General features: G+C 53.0%; 2 protein-coding genes across 10 annotated transcripts in view; one reads left to right on the top strand and one right to left on the bottom strand.

The window, feature by feature from the left end:
• The first annotated feature begins 834 nt into the window (after positions 1-834).
• Positions 835-19,868, top strand: USP22 (ubiquitin specific peptidase 22). Its single transcript, XM_069543066.1, has 13 exons — positions 835-1,192; positions 8,947-9,079; positions 11,071-11,184; positions 11,672-11,773; positions 12,151-12,320; positions 13,419-13,566; positions 13,850-13,955; positions 14,049-14,207; positions 14,847-14,973; positions 15,753-15,844; positions 16,522-16,584; positions 17,001-17,150; positions 17,468-19,868. The coding sequence occupies exons 1-13, from the start codon at positions 1,055-1,057 to the stop codon at positions 17,508-17,510; spliced, it is 1,545 nt and encodes a 514-aa protein (XP_069399167.1). The 5' UTR covers positions 835-1,054; the 3' UTR covers positions 17,511-19,868.
• A 2,158-nt stretch (positions 19,869-22,026) lies between these two features.
• TNFRSF13B (TNF receptor superfamily member 13B) overlaps positions 22,027-26,072 on the bottom strand; it is a 29,384-nt gene continuing 25,338 nt past the window's right edge. For 4 of the 9 annotated variants that reach the window (XM_069543045.1, XM_069543042.1, XM_069543046.1 and 1 more), the window contains one exon: positions 25,905-25,997. The gene's annotated coding sequence lies outside the window, so the exon portion shown is untranslated. Of the gene's footprint in view, positions 24,555-25,904; positions 25,998-26,072 lie in introns of those variants that run through there. The other 5 variants (XR_011247050.1, XR_011247049.1, XR_011247051.1 and 2 more) reach the window with 2 other exon arrangements.

Here is a 26,072-nt window from a genome sequence, read left to right as displayed (position 1 = left end):
CTGCATTAGTTTCTCCTATAAAAGTTTCTTTAGGTTAATTAGCTAATTAAACATTTATTTTTGAAGACCTCCATATAACCAGTGGGCACTGCTGGATACAGACTTTAATAAAACAGAAAAATAATTACCATCATGGAGTTTTCGTGCTACTGAGGAAAATAGTTAATTTTTTTTTAAAGTGAGTAAGTTCTTTGGGTAAGGAGGTGAAGGATTGCGGCGGGGGGCAGGGGGTCGTAATGTCCAACAGGCTGGAAGGAAAGGCCTCGCCAAGCAGGCGGCGGGCAGATGGCCCATGCCGCCGGGCCCCGAGCTCCGGCTGCCAGACAGCATCTTTTATTTGTCTTTTCTCTCGGGATGCGGGCCTGCGCGGGGCGCATTTGACCGGCCCCGAGAAACCCGTACCTGCCCTCACGGAACTCCCGTACCAGCGGGGCCGGCCCGCAGGTGGACAGGATCGCTCAGAAGTCGTGGGACTCCCGCTCCCGCGAACGTGCTGCCCAGCGGGATGGCGACGCGTGGGCCAACCGGGCCGAGTCCGAGAGTGTGTGATGCTCTGCTTCCTACCCGGAAGCCCTGACTACATGGAGCTCCAGTCCGAACTCACCGGATCCGGCTCAGCGGACCGCTACCGGGCCCCGCCCAGCAACCACCCTCCCCTGCCGGCCAGTCCCTGCGGCAGCCCAGCCGGCGCTAACCAGCCCTGTCTCCCCTCCGCCCGCGCCCCTCCTCGGACGGCGGGAAGTCACCAATTCCCGTCAGAAGTCTCCTCCGCCGACCAATGGCGGGGGGGCGGGGCGGGGCCTCCGCAGCCCCACCCCGCCGAGCCAGCCCATGGGGGAGGGGCTCGCCTAGCGCACGCGCGCCGGCCGTGATGACGTAGCGCCGCCCCGGCCTCGGCGACCTGCAAACGCCTCGCGGGCGGTGCCCGCCACTCAGTCGCGCTGCTCTGCTTTGTCCCGGGCCCGTCCGTCAGCCGGGCCGCCTGCAGCCTCGCGCCGCGCTGGCGTCGTCCTCGTCCCCGTCAGCGCCCCGGCCCGAGCCGGACGGCGAGGCCATGGACGCGGAGCTCGTGGTGACGCCGCCGGGCTGCGCGCACCTGGGCAGCTTCAAGGTGGACAACTGGAAGCAGAACCTGCGCGCCATCTACCAGTGCTTCGTGTGGAGCGGCTCGGCGGAGGCCCGCAAGCGGAAGGTGCGCCCCGGCGGCGCGGCTCCGAGGCGGGGGTCGCGCCTCCGCCGTCCCCTCCCCCGCCGCGGCGGGGGTGGGTTGGGCGCGGGCGGGCGTCGGGGGCGGTCTTTCCCGGGGCTGCCGGGTGGGAGGGGAGGGTCTCAGACGTCGCCGCTCGGGGCGTGTCCTGGGGACCCTCTGGTGGGGGCGGGGCGGGGACGCAGCCGCGGAGGGTGCGGCCTGTGCCGCCCACGCTGAGCTAATTCTCCGCGGTTCTGGTGGGTACTTGGGGGTCGCTGGGCCGGGGACTGGGGGTCGGGCGGGGTCCCCGGGACGCGAGTACAGCCGCCACGCACCTGGGGTGTGCAGAGACGCGCGCCACTCATTTCAGCTCTGGGCGCAGAGTTCACAAGGACGCCCTCCCCCCATTTCAGCTCGGGGCTCAGAGTCCACAAGGACGCCCGGCCCCCCGCCCCCATTTCAACGCCGGGCGCCCTAGGGACGCAGGGTCCACAAGACACCCAAACCCGCCATTTCAGCGCGAGGGACCTCCCTGGCCCAGATCAGCGGGGACTCCCGCCCCTCCACTTAAGCGCGGGCCAGAGTCCGCAAGGACGCCCACCCCACCTCATTTCAGTGCGGGGCGCCTCCCCGGCCCAGACCAGCAGGGACCCCCACTCTTCCACTTAAGCGCGGGGCTCCCTCGGGTCGCAGGGTCCACAAGACGCACCCCGCCCCCCATTTCAGCGCGGGGCGCCCCCGGCCCAGGTCCGCAGGGACGTTTCAGGATGCGGCCCCTCCCTCCAGGTGTGCGCGAGCGCGGATGCGGAGCGCCGCTGGCTCTGCGCTTCGAGTCGCGTCGCTCTTGGCATGAGGGGGATTTGCAGGTCACCTGTCGCTGCGCAGGAGCAGTGTAAAGGGGGCCTGTCTGACGGCACGGGGGGCCGAGGTGCTTCCTATCTGACGCGGGCGCCTCCCCGAGGGAGCTGTACTCAGTGTCCTGCCTTTGGGCTTGTTAGCTATTTGGAAATTAGAAAATGGCGTTATTCCCTCCTCCTACCTGAAGAAAGTATGTTGTTTCGTGTATGGCGATTTTGCAGTTCGCAGCCCGAGGGCAGGCGCCGTTAAGCAATGTCCACCTTGAATAACATTTTTTATGGTAAAACTAACATCTGCTGAGCACGTAGGGAATGTTAAGCACCAGTTTTCTTTCTTTTTATCAGTGTGGGTGTTGGGAAGAACTGACTCTTTGGATGAACCGAAATCGGAGATAAAACAGGCTTCTGCTAGGATGGGAGTGAGGTTCTTGTTTATGGGGTTGTGTGCCTTTAAAATGAATCACTTGGTTGATTCTGTTGTAAAGGCGATAATTTGTTACTTACTGCTCCATGTTGTTGGTTAAGATGTGTAATTTTTCAATATCGCTTCAAGGAGTCAAGTTTAACCCCTCGTTAACTTTGCCGAATTTCCTGAGGAAAGATTCACTTTTGTTGTTGTTACGTGTGACTTGGATTAATCTTCTAATGTTAATTGCTTAGTTTGAAAATTGTTGACACACGTCTGTATTACTCGCTAGTGAGAACTTGAGCTGCAGAGAGACAAGAAGTGAGGTATTAGCCTCTTTCAGAACTCAGGTCTGTCCTGCTGCCGTGCATTATGGTCATATACCGCCAGTGAATCCTTGTGTCCTCCATCCATTATTCCCTGAATTTTGGGGACTCCGTGTACTTCTAGAATCTTGGTGGCCCAGCCAAGGCGGAGTTTGGTTTGAGAAACAGTGATGTCCGTTTGGTAATTTGCAGAGGTTTCTCAGAAGAGGTGCAAACTTAGTAGTTTGGTTTTAACACTGAAAAGTTGCCTATAAAATACTTAAACCTAAGTGAAACTTCACTGAAGTTGCTCAAAGAAGCTACAGTGAAGTCTAAGCTATAGTCTAACAACTACAGGAGTTCAAACCCTCCTTTAAGTAGAGGTGGGTTATGACTTCTGTATCCAAACTCTGCTTCTTCTCTTGGTGGGCTCTATCAGATTTGAGAATTGAGGACTCCGTGCTGCTGTGCTTTTCTGGCATGGTTCTTGCCGATTGAGGGATCGTATGCGAAGACGGAAACCAGCAATGAGGACAGCAGAGATTTTCAGTTCCCCTGGTGGTTATGAGTTAGCCCTGTCTGTTTTATATTTAAATATATAGACATTGGGTGGGGGGATAGGTAATGTTTTTTAAGCAATCATTTCTCTCTCTCTGAACTGTTTCTGCGATTCTGAAGTTTTCCAGCAACTTTTCCTCAAAAAACACAGCCCTTTTTGTAGTCATGATAAGTGTTTTTACTGAAATACTTCACCACAGGTGAGGAAGCATCAGCACTCGGGCCATTACTGATTCTGGTGTAGTTTGGACAGTAATCTGGGGGATGGCAAACTACTTTTGCAGTATTCTCAGTACAACATTTGGTGACAGCATTCCTAATCCTTTGGGTTGGAAATCTCTGAGAGGTTTTTTGAGAAAGGGGGCTGGAACCATTGTCTTTTTGTTTCTGGGTAGTCAATATTTTAGAAGCATGGTTCAAGGCTTTGGTTGAGGGAGGCATTTAAGATGGAAAATGGTCTTATTTATCTTGAGTCAGTGTTACTTTACTGTGAATTTTAGAAAAAGGTTTACTCCAGGGTTCTTACTGGTCACCTCTTTTAATCAGTGCTGCTTCAATTCTAGAGTCAGAGATCTGAATAAATCTCTTATGTTTTGAACTTTTTAGTAGAAATCATCTTTGGAGAGTAACAGTTCTGCTGTCACTGGCTTAGACAAAATACCTGGAGTGACAGCATACAGCATCTGGTAGATAGATGGTAGACTTAGCTGTTAAATGTCCAGTGTTACTGACTGCAGTGACTAGTCTTTTTCGACCAGGCACTTGGATGATGGTGAGAATGCTGCAGACAGCTGTCTCCTGTCCATTCAGTTTTGTTTTTTAGTTCATTGTTTGGATATGTCCATTCTTTTAGGTATAAGGTTTTCTTTTTCAGAACTTCTTGCTTTGAGGAATTAACTTGTGCTTTACTTATTGACAAATTAGTTCTTTCAGGTTAGTACACCTGAGCACTGCAGCACTCACAGGGAGCAGGAGACAGGCAGTTCCAAATAAAAGATCAAAAATGAAAACATTGTTCCTTTTGAGGTAATGTAGATTAACCTGCTGTTGTGAAAAATAGAGAACCTTTGGGGTTTATCCTTATGGTAACATCTAGCAAGACTAATTCACTGTTAAAACCAGTTGCCCACATGGATACAATCCACAGCTTTATTCATAATTTTCCTGGTTTCCACCTTTGCTCATTTGTGTGTGTGTGTTTAGTTCTGTGCAGATTAATAAATAACAGTAGGTTTAGATTCAGATTTTAGGTTTACAGAAAAGGTACCAGAAATAATGCAGATGGAGAAGGAATGGCAACTCCAGTATTCATTCTTCCCTGGGAAATCCCACGGACAGAGGAGCCTGGGGGGCCCCAGTCCAGGGGTTGCAGAGTTGGACATGACTTAGCAACTAAATAACAGCAGTGACAATGGAAGTTCTAGACAGTATACGAGAACAAAAAGTTATAACGAATTGGGAGTTGGGGCTGAAACAAAAATCCTGTTGTTTACAGATATTATCTATTTAGGAAAACCAAAATGTAAGCGAATATTTTTTAAAAAATGATAATACAGAGAGGTCCTGTATCAATCCCTGACATCTCGCTGATGGTGAAGTTTTTACATTTCTGTGGTACGTTTTGTTACAACTAATGCACAAGTTTGATATATCATTATTAATTAAAGATCATACTTCAGTCAGCTCTGATTATTTTTTCTCTCGTCCTGTCTCAGGAGATATTTAGTCCATGTCTCCTCAGGCTCCTCTGTCACCTCTGCTTGTGGGATCGTAGTTCCCGGACTAGGGATTGAACCTGCACCCCCTGCAGTGGAGTCCTAATCACTGGGCCACCAGGGAAGTCCTTTGGTCTTTCCTCTCCCCTGTTTTCCGCCCTCAGCTCCTCTGGATTGTGATGGTTTTTCAGATTTGCCTTTTGTTTGTTTTTAATGACCGCAGTGGTTTTGAGAAGTATTGGAGTATTTATTAATCAGGTATTTTGTAGGACGTGTCTCAGTTTGGATTTGTCTGATGTGTTCTCAGGGTTCGCAGCTGTGGTTCCAGGTTTGCAGGGAATCCTGAGCCCTGTTTGTGAATGTCCGAGCTTTGTGCGGCCGGTGTAGGGTCAGAGTGCCTCCCCCCTGCCCCCACCGCCCCAGCCCGTCCTCCCTGGGTGCTGCCCCAGTGCGGCTGTTGTGTCTCGGTCTCCTTGACCGTCTCATTCCCACAAGGACCTGCTAAAGAGCTCCCGGCTTTGCCAGGATCATTCCCAGGTCTGGATTTGCTGGCTGCAGGCTTAGGTTCCATGTTTTGTTCTATTTCCTGTAAGCTGGCAGCCAACTCAGAGGCTCCATCAGACCTGAGCTTGGTCCTCTGGCAAGATCTGGAGTGGTGCTGTGTCTTTCCTGAAGGTTCTACTATCTTGAGTACCCATACTTAAGGGGGCAGGTGTCCAGCAGATGTTGAAAGGTGAGGTACAAATAAGGGAACTTGGTTTCTAGGGACCGAGCTGACCTGCCTCATCTTAACCTTGGCAGCTCCTGTGGCAGTGGGCCTGTCAGTCACTTTCATCACCTGTTGAAGGTTCTAGGGAATGAAGTGGGACCAGCAGGTTACATGAGGTTCTAGGAGAATCCAGTGGCTCCCTGGAGGCACTTGTAATTGACAGTGGGGAAGGTGATCAAAATGTGAATTAAGGACTGATTGAGGTGGTCAGTACTGAGGTCGGAGGGTGGGTGTTTGCCTGAGTCTTGCTTCTGCCCAGGTGTGTGGCCTTTGACTTTGTGTGGTCCCACATCTCTTGGGTTCACAAATTTCTCATTTCTAATACTACTACGTTGTGTTTACATAGTAGTGTTTTTCATCTTATAAAACATCTCTCACAGTGTTACATGTTGATTTTGGAACTCAGGTTACACTTTTTAGGTGGCCTTGGCAGTTAAGTCTCCTGACCTGTTCAAGGTTGCAGATTAAATGCCAGGTTTGGGCTTTGAAATTAAGTCAGTCTGACTCTGAAGTTTGTGATCCCATTAAATTATTTGGACATGCTTTCCAGCACAACCAAGTAATTGTCCAGTCTATACCAACACGAGCTGGGTGTCACACAAACCTGGCCTAGTCTGACTGTGCCCACCTGGAGTTAGTGTCTGATTCTGCAGGTTCCAGCGGACACCCCCACTTGAGTCTCCAGTCATAAGACTCTGCTCCCCTCCTGTGGCTCACAAAGCTCAGGGAAACATTACTCAGTTTTACATGTTTGTTGTAAAGGTTATTATGAACACAGATAAGCAGCCGGATGAAGAGATACTTGAAGTGAGATCTGGGGGACCCAGAGCAGAGGAGCTTGTGTCCCAGTGGGTTTGGGGTGCGTGTCCCAGTGGGTTTGGGGTGCATCCCCCAGCACAGAGATCCATTCACCTCCCCAGAAGAGCTCTGAACACCATTATTTAGGGGTTTTATGGAGGCTTTATTATGTAGTCAGGATTAACAGGCAGTGATCAAATCATCACACAGGTGTGGCTGATAAAATTATAGGCTGATGAGAGGGTGGAACTGGACATCAAAAATGAAAAGATAATGAGCAGAAGAGGTCCTTGTTTTCTGGTGTAGCAATTCTGTGTTGGTAACAAAGAAGCAGCAATTGGTTGTCTTACAGTAGCCAAGTAGCCTAGCCTGTGTACTAATGAATGAACCATTGTGCAATGTTGGTGGCCCACAGCTGTTGCAGTCCTGTTCAGATGGTGGTGTTAGAAACATTGTTACATTTATGTAACACCACGGAAAGACTGTGCAGTGTGTGTGTTGGTATAATTTCAGAGTGGACTTGGGTATTTTGTGTTGTTGGGTGTATAATCCATTCCTTTTGTTACTCATTTTTATTCTCAAATGGGGCCAGAATTTCCTCTGCTGCTGCTGCTAAGTCGCTTCAGTCGTGTCCGACTCTGTGCGACCCCATAGACGGCAGCCCACCAGGCTCCCCCATCCCTGGGATTCTCCAGGCAAGAGTACTGGAGTGGGTGCCATTCCCTTCTCCGAGAATTTACTCAGGGAATTCCAAAAGCAGCTCCCATTCCTTCTCGGGCCCAGGAGCGTCAGCTAGAGTCAGTGGCTTGTAAGAGGTGCAGTTTGTGTTTGTGTTTATTTGCGGAGCACCAGTTAATCCAAGAGTTGTTTACTCAGGGGTATGTGGCAAATCCTTGGTGTTTACAGGAAATGGATTCGTGCTTGGGACTGCCTGCCAGGGGAGCCCTAGTTGTAAAATCTGAATCAGGGCCTTAAAATGAGTCCTGAGCGTGGGCTTTATTGTGTGTGAAAAAGACTTAGTCAAATTGTGTGTGTGTATTTGTTACCTCAGGCCTTCTTCCCCTGATCTTCATAGTTCAAGGATGTGACCAATTTCTTTCTAGTTGTAGCCCATCTGCCTGTGTTTAATTCTTGTAGTTCCCTTTTCGTGTAGCTAAAATTCTTGATGCCTTTTTTCTTTCAGCAGATTTTTCTTTTGGGAGGTGCTGCAAAAGAACAGGTGACGCAGATTTGGATTTAAAATTCAGGGGTTAAATTTTTATCTGTTCTTAAAACTTGTGTGTGTTTTAAGGGGAAATAATGTGTTAAAATTATGTACTTAACCTGATATGCTTGTATTTTAAGAGTCATGCTGGTCTTGAGTTTGTTTGTTTTTTTTTAATAAACAATTGGATTTTTTGTTTATTAAGGTCATAGAAGAGGGGTTTTTTTGTTTTGTTTTGTTTTTAATAAAACCATGGTCATACATTTAATGTATCCGGAGTGATAAAAACAAGGAATACCTTTTAATCTTTTCTTTATATCTGTAGCCATTGGGAGCAGTAAACAGATTCCAGGAGTCTGTTCCTAACCTTATTTTTATAAAAGGAAAACTTCCAGACTACTGGGAAGCCTTCATTGTTACACATCAAGTAACCATTATGTAACTTAAAACTTCCCTTGTGTTCTGGAGAACAGTTAGAATTAGTTAATTCCTTAGATTGATCTTTGGCAGAATAAATAGGAGATAGAATTACTTTTTCTTGTATTGCAACATTTCAGAAGTCTTTCCTTTGAACCTCCTACTCCTATGGAATTGCCCTGGAGCAGGGCTTCCTGCTGGGAGGGGAGAGATACTTGGGTGGAAGAGAACTGTTTACCAGGGTGCTCATGATTGCTGAGGTTATAAAACTTCAGGTTTCTGTGGTATAGTTCTCACCCACAAACCATTATTTTTCTTGTTTCTGTGTATTGCTTTGATTCATATCCCTGTTGATTGATTATAGATTTGCTGTGGTCTCGGAACCTGGACTATCAAACTTGAAACGGTGTGCTGGTTACGGGTGCCCTGGGGGTGGAGGGGCCCTCGGATGCAGAAGGACCTTTTCTGCTCCTGAAGCTTCACATGCTTGGTCTGAGTGGCTTCGGATTGGTGGTTGAGACTGGGCTGAGTCCTCTTTCAAGAAGCCAGTCTCAGCTAAGTGACCTACATGCCTTTTGGGTCAGTTGACAAGGAAAAGATCTTTTAGGTGGGGAGACCTTGAGAGGAAACCCAGGCTTCTGCTTCCTCTCGAGCTGCACCTGTCGGAATCACCTTGCTCCGGTGACTCTGAGAACCCCGGGTTCCCGGTTCTCTCTTCTGACTTTTAGGCGAAGTCATGCGTCTGCCATGTGTGTGGCCTCCACCTGAACCGGCTGCACTCCTGCCTGCACTGTGTCTTCTTCGGCTGTTTCACAAAGAAGCACATTCACGAGCACGCCAAGTCCAAGAGGCACAACCTGGGTAAGACCCTCCTGACGCACACCTTGGGGCTTTGGGGTCATCTTCCCAACTCGCCTCTTTGACCTTCCGCTCTCCCAGGAGTCTGCCCTTATCTGAAGTGGTCTGTGCTCTCCTTGGAACTCCTGTGGGGAGGGGAGAGAAACTGAGCCCACAAGTGTTACTGTCCCGCTTGCCTGAGGTCACGTAGAGCTGTGTGACCCTAAAGGACGACTTTTTCTGAAGAGTGCGTTTCCTGCACGTCGGAGACTTGTCTTTCCTTCTGAAAAGCATGGTTAGGTGTTAGATTAGGCAGAAATCTGCAAAGGCCTTCCATGCAGCTTTAGGTTATTGGTGTCATTATGGGGTTGGGGGCACTGGATGAGTTTAGGGCTGTCTGTGAGGGATTTGCCTTGTTCGTGGAGAGGCTGGAGGTGCTGGCATCAAGATGGGGTTACACGAAGCTGAGTTTTGCTCTAGTCTTTATTTTCTGACTGCTGTCACTAAGTTTTTCTCTCCTTGTTTTCTGTCAAACAATGGTGAGGTGGTGAGGATTCCTGTAAGGAACTCGCTTTCACAAGGTCCAGGCCACAAGCCCTTTCCTACAACACAGCTTCCTGTGACCCAGTCTCCCTGTGTAGAGATGGCATCCGAACTCAGTCATTTCCAGAGGTCGTGCTTCATCTCTAGCTGAGAGCTCGAACCAGGCGGGGGAGGGGCAGCCCAGGACGAGGTGTTAACTGGCCTTTTCGGAAGGAGAGCCGATGACACTGATGGTGCTTCAGAGGCTATGGGTGGGTGGCCGCCCAGTAGGGTCAGCAGTCAGCAGTGGGATCTTACCTGGAGGAACCAGAGAGAAGGGCTGATGGTCGCGGTGGGGAGGGATCCTCTGGTGTGCGGTAGAGAACTTCGTGCTTCATTCCATCTCACTCTCAGACGAGGCCATGTAGGGTCTCACATGTGGGCTGCAAGCCTCTGTGGTTACAAGGGTCGTGCAGTCTGACTCTCGGACCAGACCCACGTAGGGCTCTCACATGTGGACTGAGAGTCTCTGTGGTTAGGAGGGCTGTGCAAAAGTGGGAACACTTTTACGCTTAAAAGACTGAAGAATCTTACTGAAGCCCAGTGTCGTCTACAGAAGTCACTTTAGAAACGCGCTATGTGTTCACGTTGTCAGCCTGCTTGGTAAGCTCTGCCTCTACTTTTGCCAGAATGAGTCAGTTTTAGAAAGTTTGCTTTAAGAGACAAAAGCACGGAACAGGAGCAAGATCCCGCCCACTGCTGTGTTAGAACGCGGTTTACAGAAGAGCGTGTGCGTGTGTGTGCGCGCGCGCTCTTTAGGTGCTTCAGGTTTACATGTTCACAGAAGAGGGAGAGAGTGTGTGTATGTGTGCGCGCGGCTCAGGGGCTCCAGGTTTATGTGTTTACGGGGGAGAGAGAGAATGTGTGTGTGTGTGTTCCAGGTTTCCGTGTTTACGGAATGTGTGTGTGTTCCCTTCAGGGGCTCCAGGTTTACATGTTTACGGAAGAGCGTGTGTGTGTGTGTGTGTGTGTGTGCGTGTGCGCGCGCGCGTGTGTTGGGAATCCCTGGGCACGGGTCCAGGTTGTTTGCTTGGTAGCTGTGCTGCTTGCATCCTGGCACAGTGAGGGCTGCTGGGCGCCCGGATCACAGAGCTCTGGTCCCGGGAGTCTCTGTGGGCTGATAGGAATGCAAGTTTCCCTTGTTTCACAGGAAAGGCAGAGGGTCCTGATACCCCGAGGGGTTGGGTCCTTTGTAAAGTACGGACATGGCGCCTCTTTCTCCCTCAGATTGCTCAACCCTTGAGGGAGCTTCCAGGGAGAATTCACGTGCCTCACCTGCTTTGGACACACTGTCTGAAGCGGGGGCACAGCCTTTGGTAATAGTGGGATTTTCTGGTTAGAGAAATGCTACCTAGAAAGCGTACGTGTGTGTTTGTGTCTTGAAGCATTACCTTTCAATCTTTAACTTTTGTTTCTTCTCTCCTTTCTTTCAGCCATCGAGCTCATGTACGGAGGTATCTACTGCTTTTTGTGTCAGGACTACATTTATGACAAAGACATAGAAATCATTGCCAAAGAGGAGCAGCGGAAAGCTTGGAAGATGCAAGGTTTGGTTTTCCGGAGCTCTGTGAGCCTGGTTGTGTCTTAGGCTGCGTCCCCTGCCCCTCGTCTGTCAGGGCACGCGGGGAGAGGGGAGGAGCCCCCATACCTGCCTGGTCCCTCCTGCAAGCTCTGGAGGGGCCCGGGGAGGCACTGTGGTGGCCACAGTTTCCTGGACCTGTGCTTTTGCCTGGGTCCTCACAGGCCTGCGACTGCCCCGAGGGGTTCAGCCCTAGTCCCTCTGCTCAGAGATTAAGGCCGAGGAGATACGGGTCTCAGGACCGCTGACACCCCTCTGAACAGGTCCTGCTCTCCTCTCCTCCGGGAACGTGGCTTACTCAGGGCACATCCTCTGAAGGAAGCTCCTTGAAGTGTCTGGAACAGGGTCTTAGAAGGACCCCGCATTACCCCATCTTTGAAACACTGCCTAATAAACTGCCACCATCACACTGGTTCACACACGCGGTGTAGCTAACAGCACCCTCCACCGCTTAGGTGTCGGGGAGAAGTTTTCAACCTGGGAGCCGACCAAACGGGAGCTCGAGCTGCTGAAACACAACCCCAAGCGGCGGAAGATCACGTCCAACTGCACCATCGGTGGGTGGCCGCATGCCCGGCGAGGCCTTAGGGGTGTGCCCAGCAGGGCAGAGCCCACAGGTGGGGCTCTTCAGGAAGCGGTTGTGAGTGTGAGCAGTCTCCCTGGCCCTGCCGAGACTGCAGGGGACGCGGCGTAGCTGCTAGCTTGTCGGGGAGACTTCTCTCTGACCTGTGCCCTTGTTACCGGAGGCCTTCAGGCAATTCTGCCGGAATGGTTGATGCTGAAGTTGGAGGCTGAATACTGGGGTCAGCACTCCTCGGGGCCTTTTCCTATAAGAGGAGCACAAGCCTTGGAAAGAGGCTCCGTTTTTCTCACACGAGCGGGACCGTGGGCTGGCGGGGTCCTGATGCTGGCTGACCCAGCCCTCTGCCGCCAGGTCTGCGCGGCCTCATCAACCTGGGGAACACGTGCTTCATGAACTGCATCGTGCAGGCGCTCACGCACACGCCCCTGCTGCGCGACTTCTTCCTGTCCGACCGGCACCGCTGTGAGATGCAGAGCCCCAGCTCCTGCCTGGTCTGCGAGATGTCCTCCCTGTTCCAGGAGGTGCGGGGCAGGAAGGGGGCGGAGGGGGGTTCTGTCACCTCCCCTGTGGTGGGCATCTCATATACGCCTCTGTTGTGAAACCACGTGTTCTTCCCAAGGGGGTCTCCAGCTGAGAGACTCAGCGTCATTCTCAGAGGCTCACTGCTGCCATAGTTGGGGTGTGAGCAGCGGACACTGACCCCCTTCCCGCCCCCAGCCCCTATCAGTCACCTGCCGCTTTGTCCACAGGGCGGTGGGTCTCATTGCCAGCCTTGCTGACTGTGTCACCAGAGGTCCCTGTCCCTGATGGGCTCGCGAGCTGACCCTCCAGGCTCAGGGCCTGACTGCAGGACAGGGTCCGGCTCCTCGGGTGCTGTAAGGACCCAGGTGTCTTCAGGTGTTGGCCCCAGGCATTTGATTGCATCCTCTCATTTTCCCTGTTGTACCCTGGCTGCCTGGAGCCTGCCTGACTGCGGTGCTGGAGTTATTTACTCTTTGGCCCTTTTTAGAAGTCTCCTGATCCCTGGCCTGGCCCATTCAGTCCCCATGTTCCTGCAGCCTGCCAGCAGTGGCTGGCGTTACAGGAGTGAACAAGCTGAGTGGTATCATTGGGCCAGAATAGTCTGATGGGGGTCTCATTCAGGCACTGTTGGTCAGTTCATCTTGTCACATTGCTTTTTAGGCTCCGGTTTATGGGGGTACAATTTACACAGAACAAAAGTCATCTTTTAGTGTATATGTGTGAGTGTGTGTTTAAAGAAAGCTTTTTTTTTTACATTTTTTCACATTTAGTCGCTTCATTATGTCCAACTTTTTGAGGACCCTTGGACTGTAGCCCACCAGGCTCCTGTGCCAGTGGAATTCTCCAGGCGAGAGTACTGGAGTGGGTTGGCATGCCCTCCTCTCTGTTTCGATGAAAGTTTGCCACAGTTCATCACTTTGACATATTTCTAGAAAACGGATGGTGGGAATGGAGAAAACTTACGTGCAGACTCCAAATAAAAACACAGTTTGCGTGAGGAGGAGAGGAGACGACCACCTTGGCCCACTCATTGTCGGGTGTGCACGCGGGGGCTTGTGTTGCTCCTGACGAGGATGCCGCTCCTTCTCTCTGCACAGTTCTACTCGGGGCACCGGTCCCCCCACATCCCGTACAAGCTGCTGCACCTGGTGTGGACGCACGCCCGGCACCTGGCAGGCTACGAGCAGCAGGACGCACACGAGTTCCTCATCGCGGCCCTGGACGTCCTGCACCGGCACTGCAAAGGTGGGGCTGCAGGGGCCGACCTTCCAGGGTGGGCTCTGCAGGGGTGTGGGCTGCAAAAGTGAGGGCCCAGCAGGGGTGAGGACAGGGCTGCTCCTGGACCAGTTACTGGCCGTGAGATACATCTAGTGTCAGCAGATACATTTAGACGGCAGGCAGGTCTTCTTAGGGAGAAACAAGAGGAGAAAACGGAACATACGGCAGGTCCAGGCCCTCCTGCTGTAACCTGCCCTAGGGGACCGGCCTTGTCCCTAGGCTCAGGGTCACAGAGCCGTGGTCTCCCCAGGTGACGATAACGGGAAGAAGGCCAACAACCCGAACCACTGCAACTGTATCATAGACCAGATTTTCACAGGAGGGCTGCAGTCTGATGTCACCTGCCAGGTGTGCCAGTAAGTGCTCTCCCCACCCAAGGATTCTGGGGCCTTGTCGCTCTGCTGCCCACAGAGCCGTCCTTGGTCACTTGTGCCCCTGCTTGCTCCTAGTGGGGTTTCCACCACCATCGACCCCTTCTGGGACATCAGCCTGGACCTCCCTGGCTCTTCCACCCCCTTCTGGCCGCTGAGCCCTGGAAGCGAGAGCAGTGTGGTAAATGGGGAGAGCCACGTGTCAGGAACCACGACCCTCACCGACTGTCTGCGGAGGTGAGGTGACCACGCCTCATGGACCGGGGGCCCTCCTTGTGGCTGCTTGGGGGGAGTCCTGAGAAAGCCAGACCTCCCCGGGCCCCACGTTCCCACATAGGAACTGAGGGGGCACATTTTAAGAATGTTGTATCAGTGGAATTGTACATCATGTAATCTCTCAGGGTTGACTTTTTCCACTCTAATCTCTGGAGGCTCATCCAGGTTGTGTTATCACCAGTTGCTTCCTTTTAATTGCTCGGTAGTATTCTGCAGTGTGCGTGGATTAACCACTCATTTGCTGAAGGACATCTGCGTTGTTTCCAGGTTTTTCTTGGCCCTTACAAATAAAGCTGCAGTTAGTAACCACTCACATACAGTTTTGTGTGAATGCTGGTTTTCACTTTTCAGGGAGTAATTTGACTGCTGTGTCTTACAGTAGTTAGAAAATCATTACTTAGGATGAGAATTCTTTGTGATAGAGAAAAGGAAGAAGTAGCTTTTTTCTTTTTTCGTTGTAACGCCATAAGCGTGCTTAATTGTGCATGTGTTTAGGAATAAAATGAACCCACTGAAAATGATAAACTTTTCTCTTTCCTCTTTTAGTGTTCCCTTTTTTTTTTTTTTAAACTAAAAGTGCACGTTTTTGACATGTTGCAGATTTACCAGACCAGAGCACTTAGGAAGCAGTGCCAAGATCAAATGCAGTGGTTGCCATAGCTACCAGGAGTCCACCAAGCAGCTCACCATGAAAAAGCTGCCCATTGTGGCCTGCTTCCACCTCAAAGTGAGTTCCCTGAGCACGTCCCGGGCCTGAGGTGGGTGTGCAGCGCCCACCTTGCCTCTGAGGCACATAGGCCAGTGCCTCCTGTAAGTGACTCTTCTGTCTGTTGTCGGGAGGTTTGCTGTGAATCAAAAAGGAGTTATTTTGTAACTGAAACAGGGCAAGTTACTCTGGGTTGGGGTGGTTAGGGGTTTACTCCTCCTCCCCTCCAAATTCTCCCATCCTCACCCCAAGTTTCTGATTTACTTAAAAGCAAAGACCCTTTGCACTAAGGTCTAATCCTGGGGTCAGCAGGCCTTCTGTGAAGGGCTAGTAACAAGCGTGAGTCCTGTGTGATGAGCTGAGAAAGAATAGCGGCAGGGCTGCTGGGTTTGCTCTTCTTGGGCATTTCTTAATGGTCTCTGTTGCTTATTCTTCCGTTTTGTGACCTTTAAAGGTGTAAGACGACCCAGAACCCCAGCCCTGCCTTGCTAGTGGTCCAGTGTCCCATTTTGTGGGGAAGTGTCCTATCTGGCAGGGGGCACAGGGCATGGGGTGTGGGCTCTGTTTTTCCTGCCAGACACTATGTTATGTCCACACCTGTCGTCAGGCCCATTGTTTCAGGGGTGGCTAAGCCCCATGGGGTTTGTCCTGTGAATTCTGAGCTCTGGCTCTGGGCAGAATCAGGGCACTTAAGAAAACACAGGAAGGAAAAAAAGAAAACACAGGAAGGCATGTTGGAAGCCCCAGAGACACGATGGGAGGAGCCCTAACCCGTCTCCCCCATCCCTCCATTCCTGCAGCGGTTTGAACACTCAGCCAAACTCCGGCGTAAGATCACCACCTACGTGTCCTTTCCCCTGGAGCTGGACATGACCCCCTTCATGGCCTCCAGGTTTGTTCTCTGTCCACGGTCGGGTGGGGGTGGTGCCAGGTCCCTGGTGAGGCCCCGTGAGCCCTGATGTCATGGAAGCCCCTGACCCCTCCCCGTGTGAGGGAGGCTGGCCTCCGACTAGCTGTCATAGCACTGGCTCAGACTGGGGCTGTCTGCCCGTCGTCAGCATTTCAGCCGCAGGCATTGGGGCGGGATACAAATCAGCAGGGTGGTTCTGCAACTGCAGATGTCATTTGCTTTGTTTTCAAGTCTTTGTTTTCTGGACCACTTAAAATTTACCTTCATAAAACTCCCAGACCCTTACTAGTGTGTCAGACAAGGGCTGCTGTGGTGGACGACTGGGGGGGGGTTGTCGAAGCAGCAGAGACCTGAGCCCATGTAGGCCGGGCCCAGGAAGGTCCAGTGAGGCTGACGCCCTGGCCAGGGGTGGAGTGGGGAGACAGGATGGGTTGAGGAACCGTGGGTCCTGGCTGACTCCAGCTCTACCTCGGTGTGGATGGTCCACGTGGCCAGCCTGGGCCTGTTTCCTCATTGTAAGTTGGAGGCCGTCTCTGCCTGAGGTAGAGTTTTTGGGAGAACCAGATGCGTGGAAGCCACATAGTCATGGCTCGCAAGTCCCTGGTGAGGGTGATCAGTTAACATTTTGATTGAGGCTGAGTGTGCTGCTGTCCTTACAGCAAAGAGAGCAGGATGAACGGACAGTACCAGCAGCCGACAGACAGTCTCAACAATGACAACAAGTGAGTGGCTCCACCTGGCGGGCGGGCCAGCGTCTTGAGCGAGAGTGGGCCCTGGGCCTTAGGGAGGCCCCACCTGCATTGCCCGGGAGGCTGTCTGTCTTCTGGTCACTGGCTGGCTTCCTATTGTGCTGCCACCCCTCCTCTGTGAGGGCAGGGCCTCCCCCCACCTGCATCTAAGCTTACCTCCTTTTGCAGGAGCCTGACCTTCCCGGCACCTTGACTAGGCCCTGTCCTCCTTTCTCATCCTTCCTACTGGTGGCTGAGGGGAGGCTGCAGCCGCTCCAGTGTCTCCCAGGCAGCCTGTCCCCTTACCCTTCCCCATCAGCATTCTTTCTTGGGCTGCTCCCCGTGGGGACTGTGGTCCTGGGTGGTGACAGGATTGAGTGATCTCTGTGTCCCTGCTGCCATCCCATCAGGTACTCGTTGTTTGCGGTGGTCAACCACCAGGGGACCCTGGAGAGCGGCCACTACACCAGCTTCATCCGACAGCACAAGGACCAGTGGTTCAAATGTGATGACGCCATCATCACCAAGGCCAGCATCGCGGACGTGCTGGACAGCGAGGGGTGCGTCCCGCAGGTCCAAGGTCCCCTGACTGCAGCTCCCCCTGTGCCCATCTGGGAGGCTTCTGCCCTAGATGACCTGCTGTGACTCTGACAGCATCTGGGCCTGGAGTTCCAGGCAGTGGGGCAGCCTTGAGATTCCGTGGTGGCCCTGAGAGGGCGGGGTGGGTGGGACCCAGGGCAGGCATCCTTCAGAGAGGGACCCCCAGCCAAGGGAGGGCAGTCTCAGGCTGGGGCGTGGGCTGGGGCCCTCAGCTCTGTGGGGACAGGTGCCCCACGGCCGCCCCGGGTGGGAGGTGAGCTTGCCTTCTCTTCCACAGGTACTTGCTGTTCTACCACAAGCAGTTCCTGGAGTACGAGTAGCTCCGCGGGAGCCCCCGCACGCCCAGGGCCACGCTGTGCAGACGCTTGGCAGGAGGTGGGCCCAGGGCTTGGAGGCAAAGGAGACAGTGCCCGCGTGTCTCCCATGCCCCTTGGAGTGCCAGCGGCTCCAGGCTGGGGGCTCAGAGTGGGCCAAGAGGAGATGCAGGCCTTGCAATCTCTTTCTTGGTGAATTTCGGGTCTTGAGTGTGCGTAGCGTGGATCCAGGGCCCGGAGCCTGCGGAGCTAACAGCCCCGCGCGGCCTCCAGCTTGTCTGTCCTGCAGACGCCAGCGTTGTCCTGCATGCGGAAGGACCTCCCCGTTTTCTAGAAATAGGCATTTTCTTATTCTTGCTCTTTCTCTCTTCTCCATGATCGTGAATTTCATGAATGCAGTGATAGTAATGTGAATGAATCACCGAGTTCAGACTGAACCTTAGATCGTTTTCCCTTGATTCTGGAGAGTGGGTCTTGCTTCTTCACTGGTGCTGCTTTTGTTGCCCCCGCCCCTCCTCCCCAGGGACCTCCGTGTCTGTGTCAGAGCCGAGGGTGAGGAGCGGGTTGGGCAGGGTACAGTCTCTGTCTTTAAGTAACTCAAGTGTGTCTGGTGGTTTCACTGCTTCTCTCCTGTGTCTCCTTCCTGGCCACCTGGCCCACGAGCTCTCCCAGTCGCTGCTGGGCAGTGGACGTGTTGGATGGCGTCGGGGGGCCTTGCAGGGTTGGGGGTTGTTGCTGCGTTCTACGCTGGGGGTCTCTGCTTTCCGTTCTGCTTGTTTCTGTTGCAGCAGGAAAGACGACCGGGACAGAGCCAGTGGGACGGGCTGAAGGAGCAGATGCACCCGTCTGTCCGCACCCTGACTTAGACTGTCCATTCTGAGAGTCCAACCTGGAGACGGGGATAAGCCCATCTGTCCTGAACTGTGAGGGCTACTTCCTGGAGAGGAACACATCCCCTGCAGCTAGGTCCGCGGACTTTCCGCAGAGGGCCAGGTGGTCGGTGCTCCCGGCTTGTGGGCCCTGTGGTCTCTTTCACAGCTGACACAGAGACAGATGTAGCTGTGTTCAGGAGAACTTTACAGGAGCGTGGGAATACGAATATCACATACTTTTCCCATGTCACAGGGTGTTAACTTTTTTCACTCTGTAAAGGTGTGAGCATAGTTCTCAGCCAACGGGCAGTGGACTGGGTCCAGCTCATCAGCTGCTTAGGTCCAGGAGCGGCATGGTTGCTGTGCAGGGTGGAACGTGCTGGCTGGGCTTCCTAGGTCAGGACAGCATACCCGACGGATACAGCCCAAGCGCCTGCCAGGGTCACTTAGTTGTGTTTCTGTATTTCAGGAACACAAGTTGTTCAGCTTATTTTGAAACAGGCGTGAGCATCATCAGACATGCAGGTGGGCACCCATTCTCAGAAAGCACCCTGCGTGGCCCGTGCATTATGCCTGCTCTGAGGGCTCTGGGCAGAGGCCTTGCGGGCTGGGCCCTGGGCTGGAGGTGACTATGGAGCTTTGGGCCTGGGGCCTCCGTGTTAAGTGGGGACAGAGTGGATATTCTGGCTTTGGGTTTCTGTTGGGTCACTCTGTCCCTCCCTGCACCCCTTCTGGGTCCTGCACTCATGTCCATAGCTCCTGGATGGGGAGACAGTGAAGCCAGGTTTCTCTTTTCTAAATGTTATTTTTGAATTTTTATATCCGGATTAATGCTCTTTACTCCCTCTGGCCTGGTCTTCTGAGCACTTACCTCTGTGTCTGCTGACGAGATCGCCCCTTGACTGTTAGAGCCACGTGGGGTGGAGGCGGGGTGGGCGTGGCGCTTTGGCTGTGCCGAGGTCCTGCTGTGATGGCAGGAACAGAGGCTGCGTTTGGGAGTCCTTTCTCTCAGCTCCCGATGCAGCTGCTGGAAACAGCTTCCCGTTTCTCACAACTACTCGCATCGACATCCGGACCACGGAGGACTCCTGGGCGACCCGTCCCCCTGCACTCATGTATCAAAGCGACTGTCTCTGAGACATCGGCTCTCTCTGGAGTGTCCTGAGTTGGGGAGTGGGGGCCCTCTTGCCTGCACCAGAGCGCCTGGGACTCGCCCTTCTGCCGTGTGTACACTCGTGCTATTGTAGCTTGCTCGGTGTAGATGCTCCCGTCGTATCCAATTGCTGTTCTTTTGACAGTTCAGGTGACTGATTTACTGTAACTTTGACAGCGAAATCATAAGAACAAGATGCCAGTGATCGTGCTGTGGGTTTTCTCATGGGGATGTCTCCATGTCCCTTTCCTTGCTGTCCTGAGGGACTGTTGGGCTCCTCTCCTCCCTAATGGCTTGTAGTCTTTCCTGTGTCGTAATAAAGCTACATTTTATTCTGAAGACTGGTGGTCTCCCATTTCTGTGGGCCCTCCCGAGCCCCTTCATTTGCTCCAGCCCCGACCTGCCTTGGGCCAGGAAGTCCCATGTCGTTGGCATCTCCTCATCCCGGCCACGATGGTGACTTGAGCCTGGGGCTCAGGGCCATGTAGTCCATCAGATTTTGAATTTAATGTCACCTGAGGGGCTTTAAACGCAGGACTCCTTGGAGGCTTTGAGCACAGGACCTGGGATGTGGGGAATGCCACCCTGCTGTTGAGCAGGTGGCAAGTGTGAGTCAGTGAGCAGAGAAGATCCCTAGCCTGGTCAGTGCTGTTTGACTCTGCGCTTGTCATGGGCTATGGCCCCTCTAGCCCATCCACCTTTCATTTCTGAAGCGTCCCTTTCAAGATGCCTGAGGTGCAGTCGTCTTGAGTTCCCTCACGCGGAAATAGCAGGAAGCGCCAGCAAGTCCACGGGGTCCAGAGTAGCCGTCCGTGCTTTCCCCCACAGTCTCCCCATTAACCAGGACCACTACTGTATCCCTGCAGAAAGGCACCACCCCCCTCCCCCCGCCCCACCCCCAACTGCCCCCAGGGTCCTAGACCTTCAACCCAGAGTTGTCCAGGCCGGGAATGAAGACCTGCAATGGGGTTGTTGGCATAAAGCTGTAGTGTTCCGGGCCTGCCCCAGCTTTCGCCCTCCGTTCGGAGATCTGTGCGCTCTGACCATGGTCTGGTTAAAAGTGTTAGATTGTCCTGGAAGTCGTGCCTTCAGCAGTCGGGCTCTTGGAGCGTCGTGACCTGGGGAGTGTGGACAGGCAGGGCAGGTGGAGCCGAGTCCAGAAGATGGGTCCTTCCCACAGAGACATGCTGACCCCTGTGTAGTCGGCCAGCCAGCAGGTGGCCACCTACTGCTGTGATAGGGGAGGTGACCTCCAGGCTTCAGAGCTGGTTTGGGAGCTGGGCTGGGCAGGCATCCCACAGGAGTGACTGGTGAGCTGGGCCAGGGGCCTGACATGGAGCCTGTTCAAGTATCCCCCGCTACCCCATTTTGACGGCTCCTTTGTTTGTGGGCCGTTGGAGCAGTGGCATGGGGGCAGTGAGCCGTCGGCACCCACAACAGGCAGCTTCGTCCACCCGGTGAGTGTTCTCTGTCAGGCTTCTTGGTGAGCACAATCTGTTCCTGACCTGAGAGGTCTGTCCCCACCCACATCTTCTGTCGCTGGCCTTTTAATCCTGTTCCTTGAGTCTTTAACTGTCCAGTGAGCTGTTGGCGCTGCCCCAGGCATCCACATAGGTCAGTACCTGTGGCCAGTCCCGTTCCTGACAAGGTGGGTGATGAGATACAGTACTCAGTTGTGCTTGGAGCGAGGACTTCCCTTTGTTGCTGTCTTTAGGGATGCCCCTCAGGACCCTGGTTACAGGGTGCGTGTGGATGCTAGAGCCACCACGCCCGCTGCCCGTGCGTGTCCACTGCCTCACACTCGCACTCGGGCCGTGTGGTTGCTGAGTCCGCGTCGTGCTCGGCCCGAGCGGCGGCTCTTCCTATGGAGGAGGATGGACCCTCCAGGGGGGTGAGGTCAGTGTGCTCGTAGCACCTGTGCTGGTGCCCCAGGGTCCCTGCTGGACTCTTGATGCGTCCTAAGGCTCAGTGGCCGTGCAGCACGCTTGTGCTCCTGCAGGTCCTGCTTTAACTGGGAGCCGTGTGCTGCCAGTGTTGACGGGTGGACTTAACATGCCCAAATGTGCCAGTAGGGCTGCCTGTTCACAGGGGGGGTGTGGGGGTGCGGCACCTTGTCTCCCTGCTTCAGACCGTGGAATCCCTGGAAACGCCACCAAATCGGGGGCCCTGTGAGCTTGGGGGTTTCTCATGTATTTATAATTTTTTAAATTCTTACTTGCTTTTTTATTGGAATGTGGCTGATGTACAGTGTCATGCTGGTTTCTGCTGTACAGCAAAGTGAGTCAGTTATACATACTCATATACCCTCTCTCTTTAGATGACCTTTCCGTGTAGGCCATTACGGAGGATTGAGGAGACTCCCTGTGCTCCACAGGAAGTCCTTATCAGTCGTCTAGGAGTGTGTGTATGTCAGTCCCAGTCTCCTAGTTTATCCTCCTCCTTTGTTTTCTACATCTGTGACTCTTATTTCTGTTTCATAAATAAGTTCACTTGTACATTTTTTTCAAAATCGTGCTTTATTTAGTTCACTGTTACTAAAGTAGCAACTAGTCAAAACCAGTCTGCAGGACGTTGTCAGCTTGGGGGCCAGAGTGATGCTCCGTGCAGTAGAGATGGTCCATGTGTCTGTGGACTCCAAGCAGAAGCAGGGTCAGTGTGGCCCTGAGGCTCCAGCAGGCGGGACGCTGAGGGCTCCTGCTCTGGGGGGGTGGGGTGGCAAGCAGCCGAGACAGGACCCCATGGGGGGAAGCGCTGAGTGACGCGGTGTGCACTGTTGAGGGAGGCAGGAAGGCACACAGCAACTGGGGAGCCGCTCCCACCTGAGAGCATGACCCCGAGGGCGGGTGAAGCCAGGGGCCCCAGGGTGATCCCAGCAACAACCACCCAGCCAACTCAGCCAGTGACTCAGCGACTCGGCCCCTCACTGAGGGCCGGGCAGAGAAAGGCTGGCCAGCTCCAGGCATGGAAATTTCATATCTCAGCCTCTGGCGTCCTACAGAGATCTGGGGTTCGGTAGGAAAAGCACAGGACTCACAAAAGAGCAAGTAAAAACAGCTTCCTGCCAAGAGACAGGGCAGCAGAGCCAGAGTCCGATGACCTGAATGTTGAAACTGTCAGGTGGAGATTCTGAGTCATTAGGGTTAATGTGTTGAAGGCCCTCGGAAACCGTGTGGAACAGATGGGCCCTCAGTGGAGTGGGGGGGAGCTGCTTGGAAGGACCTTCTAGGAGACCCGATCATGGTGACAGGGACACCCTGGACAAACATGACGGCGCTGCGTGACAAGGGCGTGTACTGGCCTCAGCCAAGGGAGGCGGCGCTGGGACCACTCAAAGCGAGGGACGGGGCGGAAGCCCAAAGAACAGGGTGCCTGGGGTGTGGGGCAGTACCCAGCAGTTTGAAAGGATGACAGCACAATGAAAAACAGAAAAACTGCAGATGCAAGCTTTCTCAGAGAGCCCCAAGCAGGGTAAATAACAAACCTGCCCACAGCAGAAAACTCCAGGACACATTTTCAAACTGCTAAAAACCAGAATTTATAGGTACACATTGCGAAGAAACAAAAGTGGGAATTCTAGCAGCTGTCTCATCAGAAACTGGGAACCAGAGAGAGTGGAGCAATGTCTCTGAGGTGCTCAAAGGAAGAAACTGGCTTCCCAGAATCTACCCAGAAGAAATCTCAGAAATGAGACTTTCAAACTGAATAAATTCATCACCTGCAGACTCGCACAAGAAGTGCTGAAGGAAGCTCTTTGGACACACCTGGATCTGCACACAGAAAATGATTTCTAGACTTGAAGGTAAATATACACGGTGTCGTTTTTCTTGTTTTTAATCACTGTTAAGATACTGAGTTTCTAAAGCAAAAATAATACTGATGGATCATGGGCATCGGGACAGCGACACGAAGTTGGGGCAGCCAAATGAAGTGAGGCTGCTTGTGGGTTAACTGACATCAAGTAAAGGTGTATGTTGCAGATAGCTCTTGGAAAAATGTAGAGAGGGGTAAGCGTAGAGACCAGTGTTTAGAGAAAGTGCAGAGTGGTGGTCACCTGGGGCTGGAATTGGGGACGCAGGAGATGCTAGCCAAAGGCATGAACTCTCAGGGGTGAGACTGACCCGCTGTGAGGCCGTGTCACATGAGAGATCATCTCACGGGGTCCGGAGGGTTGTGGTTGGGGGTCCAGGTATTCCTGACGCTATGCAGAGCATATCCCAATGTATAAATGTGCCATGTACCAACTTGCACAGTGTTACCTGTCAGTTACATCTCAGTAAAGCTGGACCTAAAGATGGTGAAGTGGGGCAGGCAGTCAGAGCTGGGCTGAGCCCAGGCTGACCCACTGCCTCATCCTTGCCGGCCAGGTATAGCCACAGGAAGTGGCCACAGTAGGTGAGTGCTGAGTAGTTGCTGCAGACTCTGTCATCCCTACCTTCTCAGAAGAGCTTGCTGAGCTCTGGGCATGGGAGACAGGGTGGCCCCAAGGAGGCCAGTGAGGACTGGTACCCCGGGAACTGGGCTGGAGCTGCAGCAAGCAGCAGGAATCAGATCCATCAGAACAGAAAACATGGATAAAATGGTACTTAAAGTTTCAGATTTTCTTTCCAGCAAGGAAACTCGGTCTTAAAAAGGCAAGGGGGAGAGGATGCCAAAAAACCCCACATAAACTTATACAAAAGACCAGCGGGAAAACTGACCAAAAGGTTTTTGTCTGTGGAAAGCTATATAATCAGGCATGCATTTCCCTGTGTTTTCAGCAGCTCCCACTCCTCCCCTACCCCCCGCTTCAGAAGTCTCTCCTTGGGTTCATAGAGCTGTAGAGAGAAGGGGAGTCTGCACACCTTTGGAACAAGCCTACCTTCACGTCACGAGCACATTGGTGCAGCTCAGAGCTGTGCCAGGACTCTGCCGGCATCCAGCAGGGCTGCCCAGAGATGCTGCACCAGGCCGTCCCCATTGCCACAGGGGCCCCTCTGAACAGCAGGTCAGAGCTCTTCCTTCAGACAGCTGAAGCAGAGGCGGACTCTGGAAGAACCATGTTTTGGGCAGGATGTATGCCCCCCACTCTCAAGGGTTGAGGTCGTAACCCCGAGAACCTCTAAGTGCGACACTATTTGCAGGTTTACAGACATGATCAAGTTCAAGTGAGGTCATGAGAGTGACTGGTGGCCTTATAAAGGGAAATTTGGACAGAGACACACATTGGCCGTTTGCAACCCAGGATGAGAGCGGGGCAGTCCCTCCCGTCACTGCTATGGCAGGAACAGCCCTGCGACACCTGGGTGGGGAGGCAGGAGGGTCCGGAGCTGAGACCGTCCAGTCTGGGAAGCACGCAGGGCCTGTTAACAGGGGATGGGGAAAGAGGGAGTGTATTTCCTGTCTGCACCTCCAGGAATGTGTATGTGAACCTTTGGTGCATGTAGGGGTGCCAGGCAGTTTGGGATACAGGATGAATGGTTTGCATAATCTTGTGTTTATCTACGTAGCTGCTTAGAATAGTTTTGTATTTTCAGGTTTGAACGCTACTAAAATATAGGTTTCATTGCTCATGTAGATATTTATATAAAATATATGTATTATATAGAGAATATATATACATATAGATATTGATATAAATATATGGGCTTCTCATATAGATATTGATATAAATATATGGGCTTCCCCAGTGGTTCAGAGGGTAAAGAATCAGTCTGCAGTGCAGGAGACCTGGGTTCAATCCCTGGGTTGGGAAGATCTCCTGGAGAAGGGAAAGGCTACCCATCCCAGTATTCTTGCCTGGAAAATCCCCATGGACAGAGCTGGTGGGCTACAGTCCATGGATTCACAGAGTCAGACATGACTAAGCGACTGCACAGACATAAAATATATGTAACATCAAAAATTTGTGAATGCTCAAATACAGTGTTACCAGTCAAAATCCATAAAATTTACCAAGTAGGTCTGAAAGAAAAGTTGATGTAAAGAAAAATACTAAACAGTAGTGCAGGTTGGTGTCTAAATGAGCACACTCCCGCCCGTGAACCTGTGGCACGGTCCCAGGCTTTCTAAGCAGCTTGATGCCTGGGCTCAAGCTTCTGTCCACCCCACGCCCCTGACTGGTGGGGGCAGCACTGCACATACACATGTGCAGGGCACACAGGCATGCTGCTTCACGCCTTCCCAGGAGACACGGAAGGGAATGGGTTTTGTGAGGTCGATGCAAGCTGGCACAGCCCTAGTGCACCATTGTCGGCCACGTGCAGAGCCCGCCACCTCCGTCCACATGTGATTTCAGGCCCGCGGAGACCAGGCCTGGAACCCAGGGGCAGCAGGAGCCATGAAACTGGGTGGTCACCACAGGGAGACGCGACCCAAACCAGGACAGTGAGGAGCGGGCAGTGTGGGAGGTTTTATTTCCGCCAAGGGGCCCCGGGGCTGAGTCCAGCAGGGGTGGTGCCTTTACCGCAGGTGCGTTGAGGTGACGGTGACCTACAGGGGAGACCTGGGGTCAAGAATGAGGTCCCTGGCCCTTTCCCCCAGCTCTTTTCCCCGCTGCCCCCATCA

Source organism: Ovis canadensis, chromosome 11 (genome assembly GCF_042477335.2).
Source record: "Ovis canadensis isolate MfBH-ARS-UI-01 breed Bighorn chromosome 11, ARS-UI_OviCan_v2, whole genome shotgun sequence".
Classification (NCBI taxonomy): domain Eukaryota; kingdom Metazoa; phylum Chordata; class Mammalia; order Artiodactyla; family Bovidae; genus Ovis; species Ovis canadensis.
This window is presented reverse-complemented; position numbering and strand designations above follow the sequence as displayed.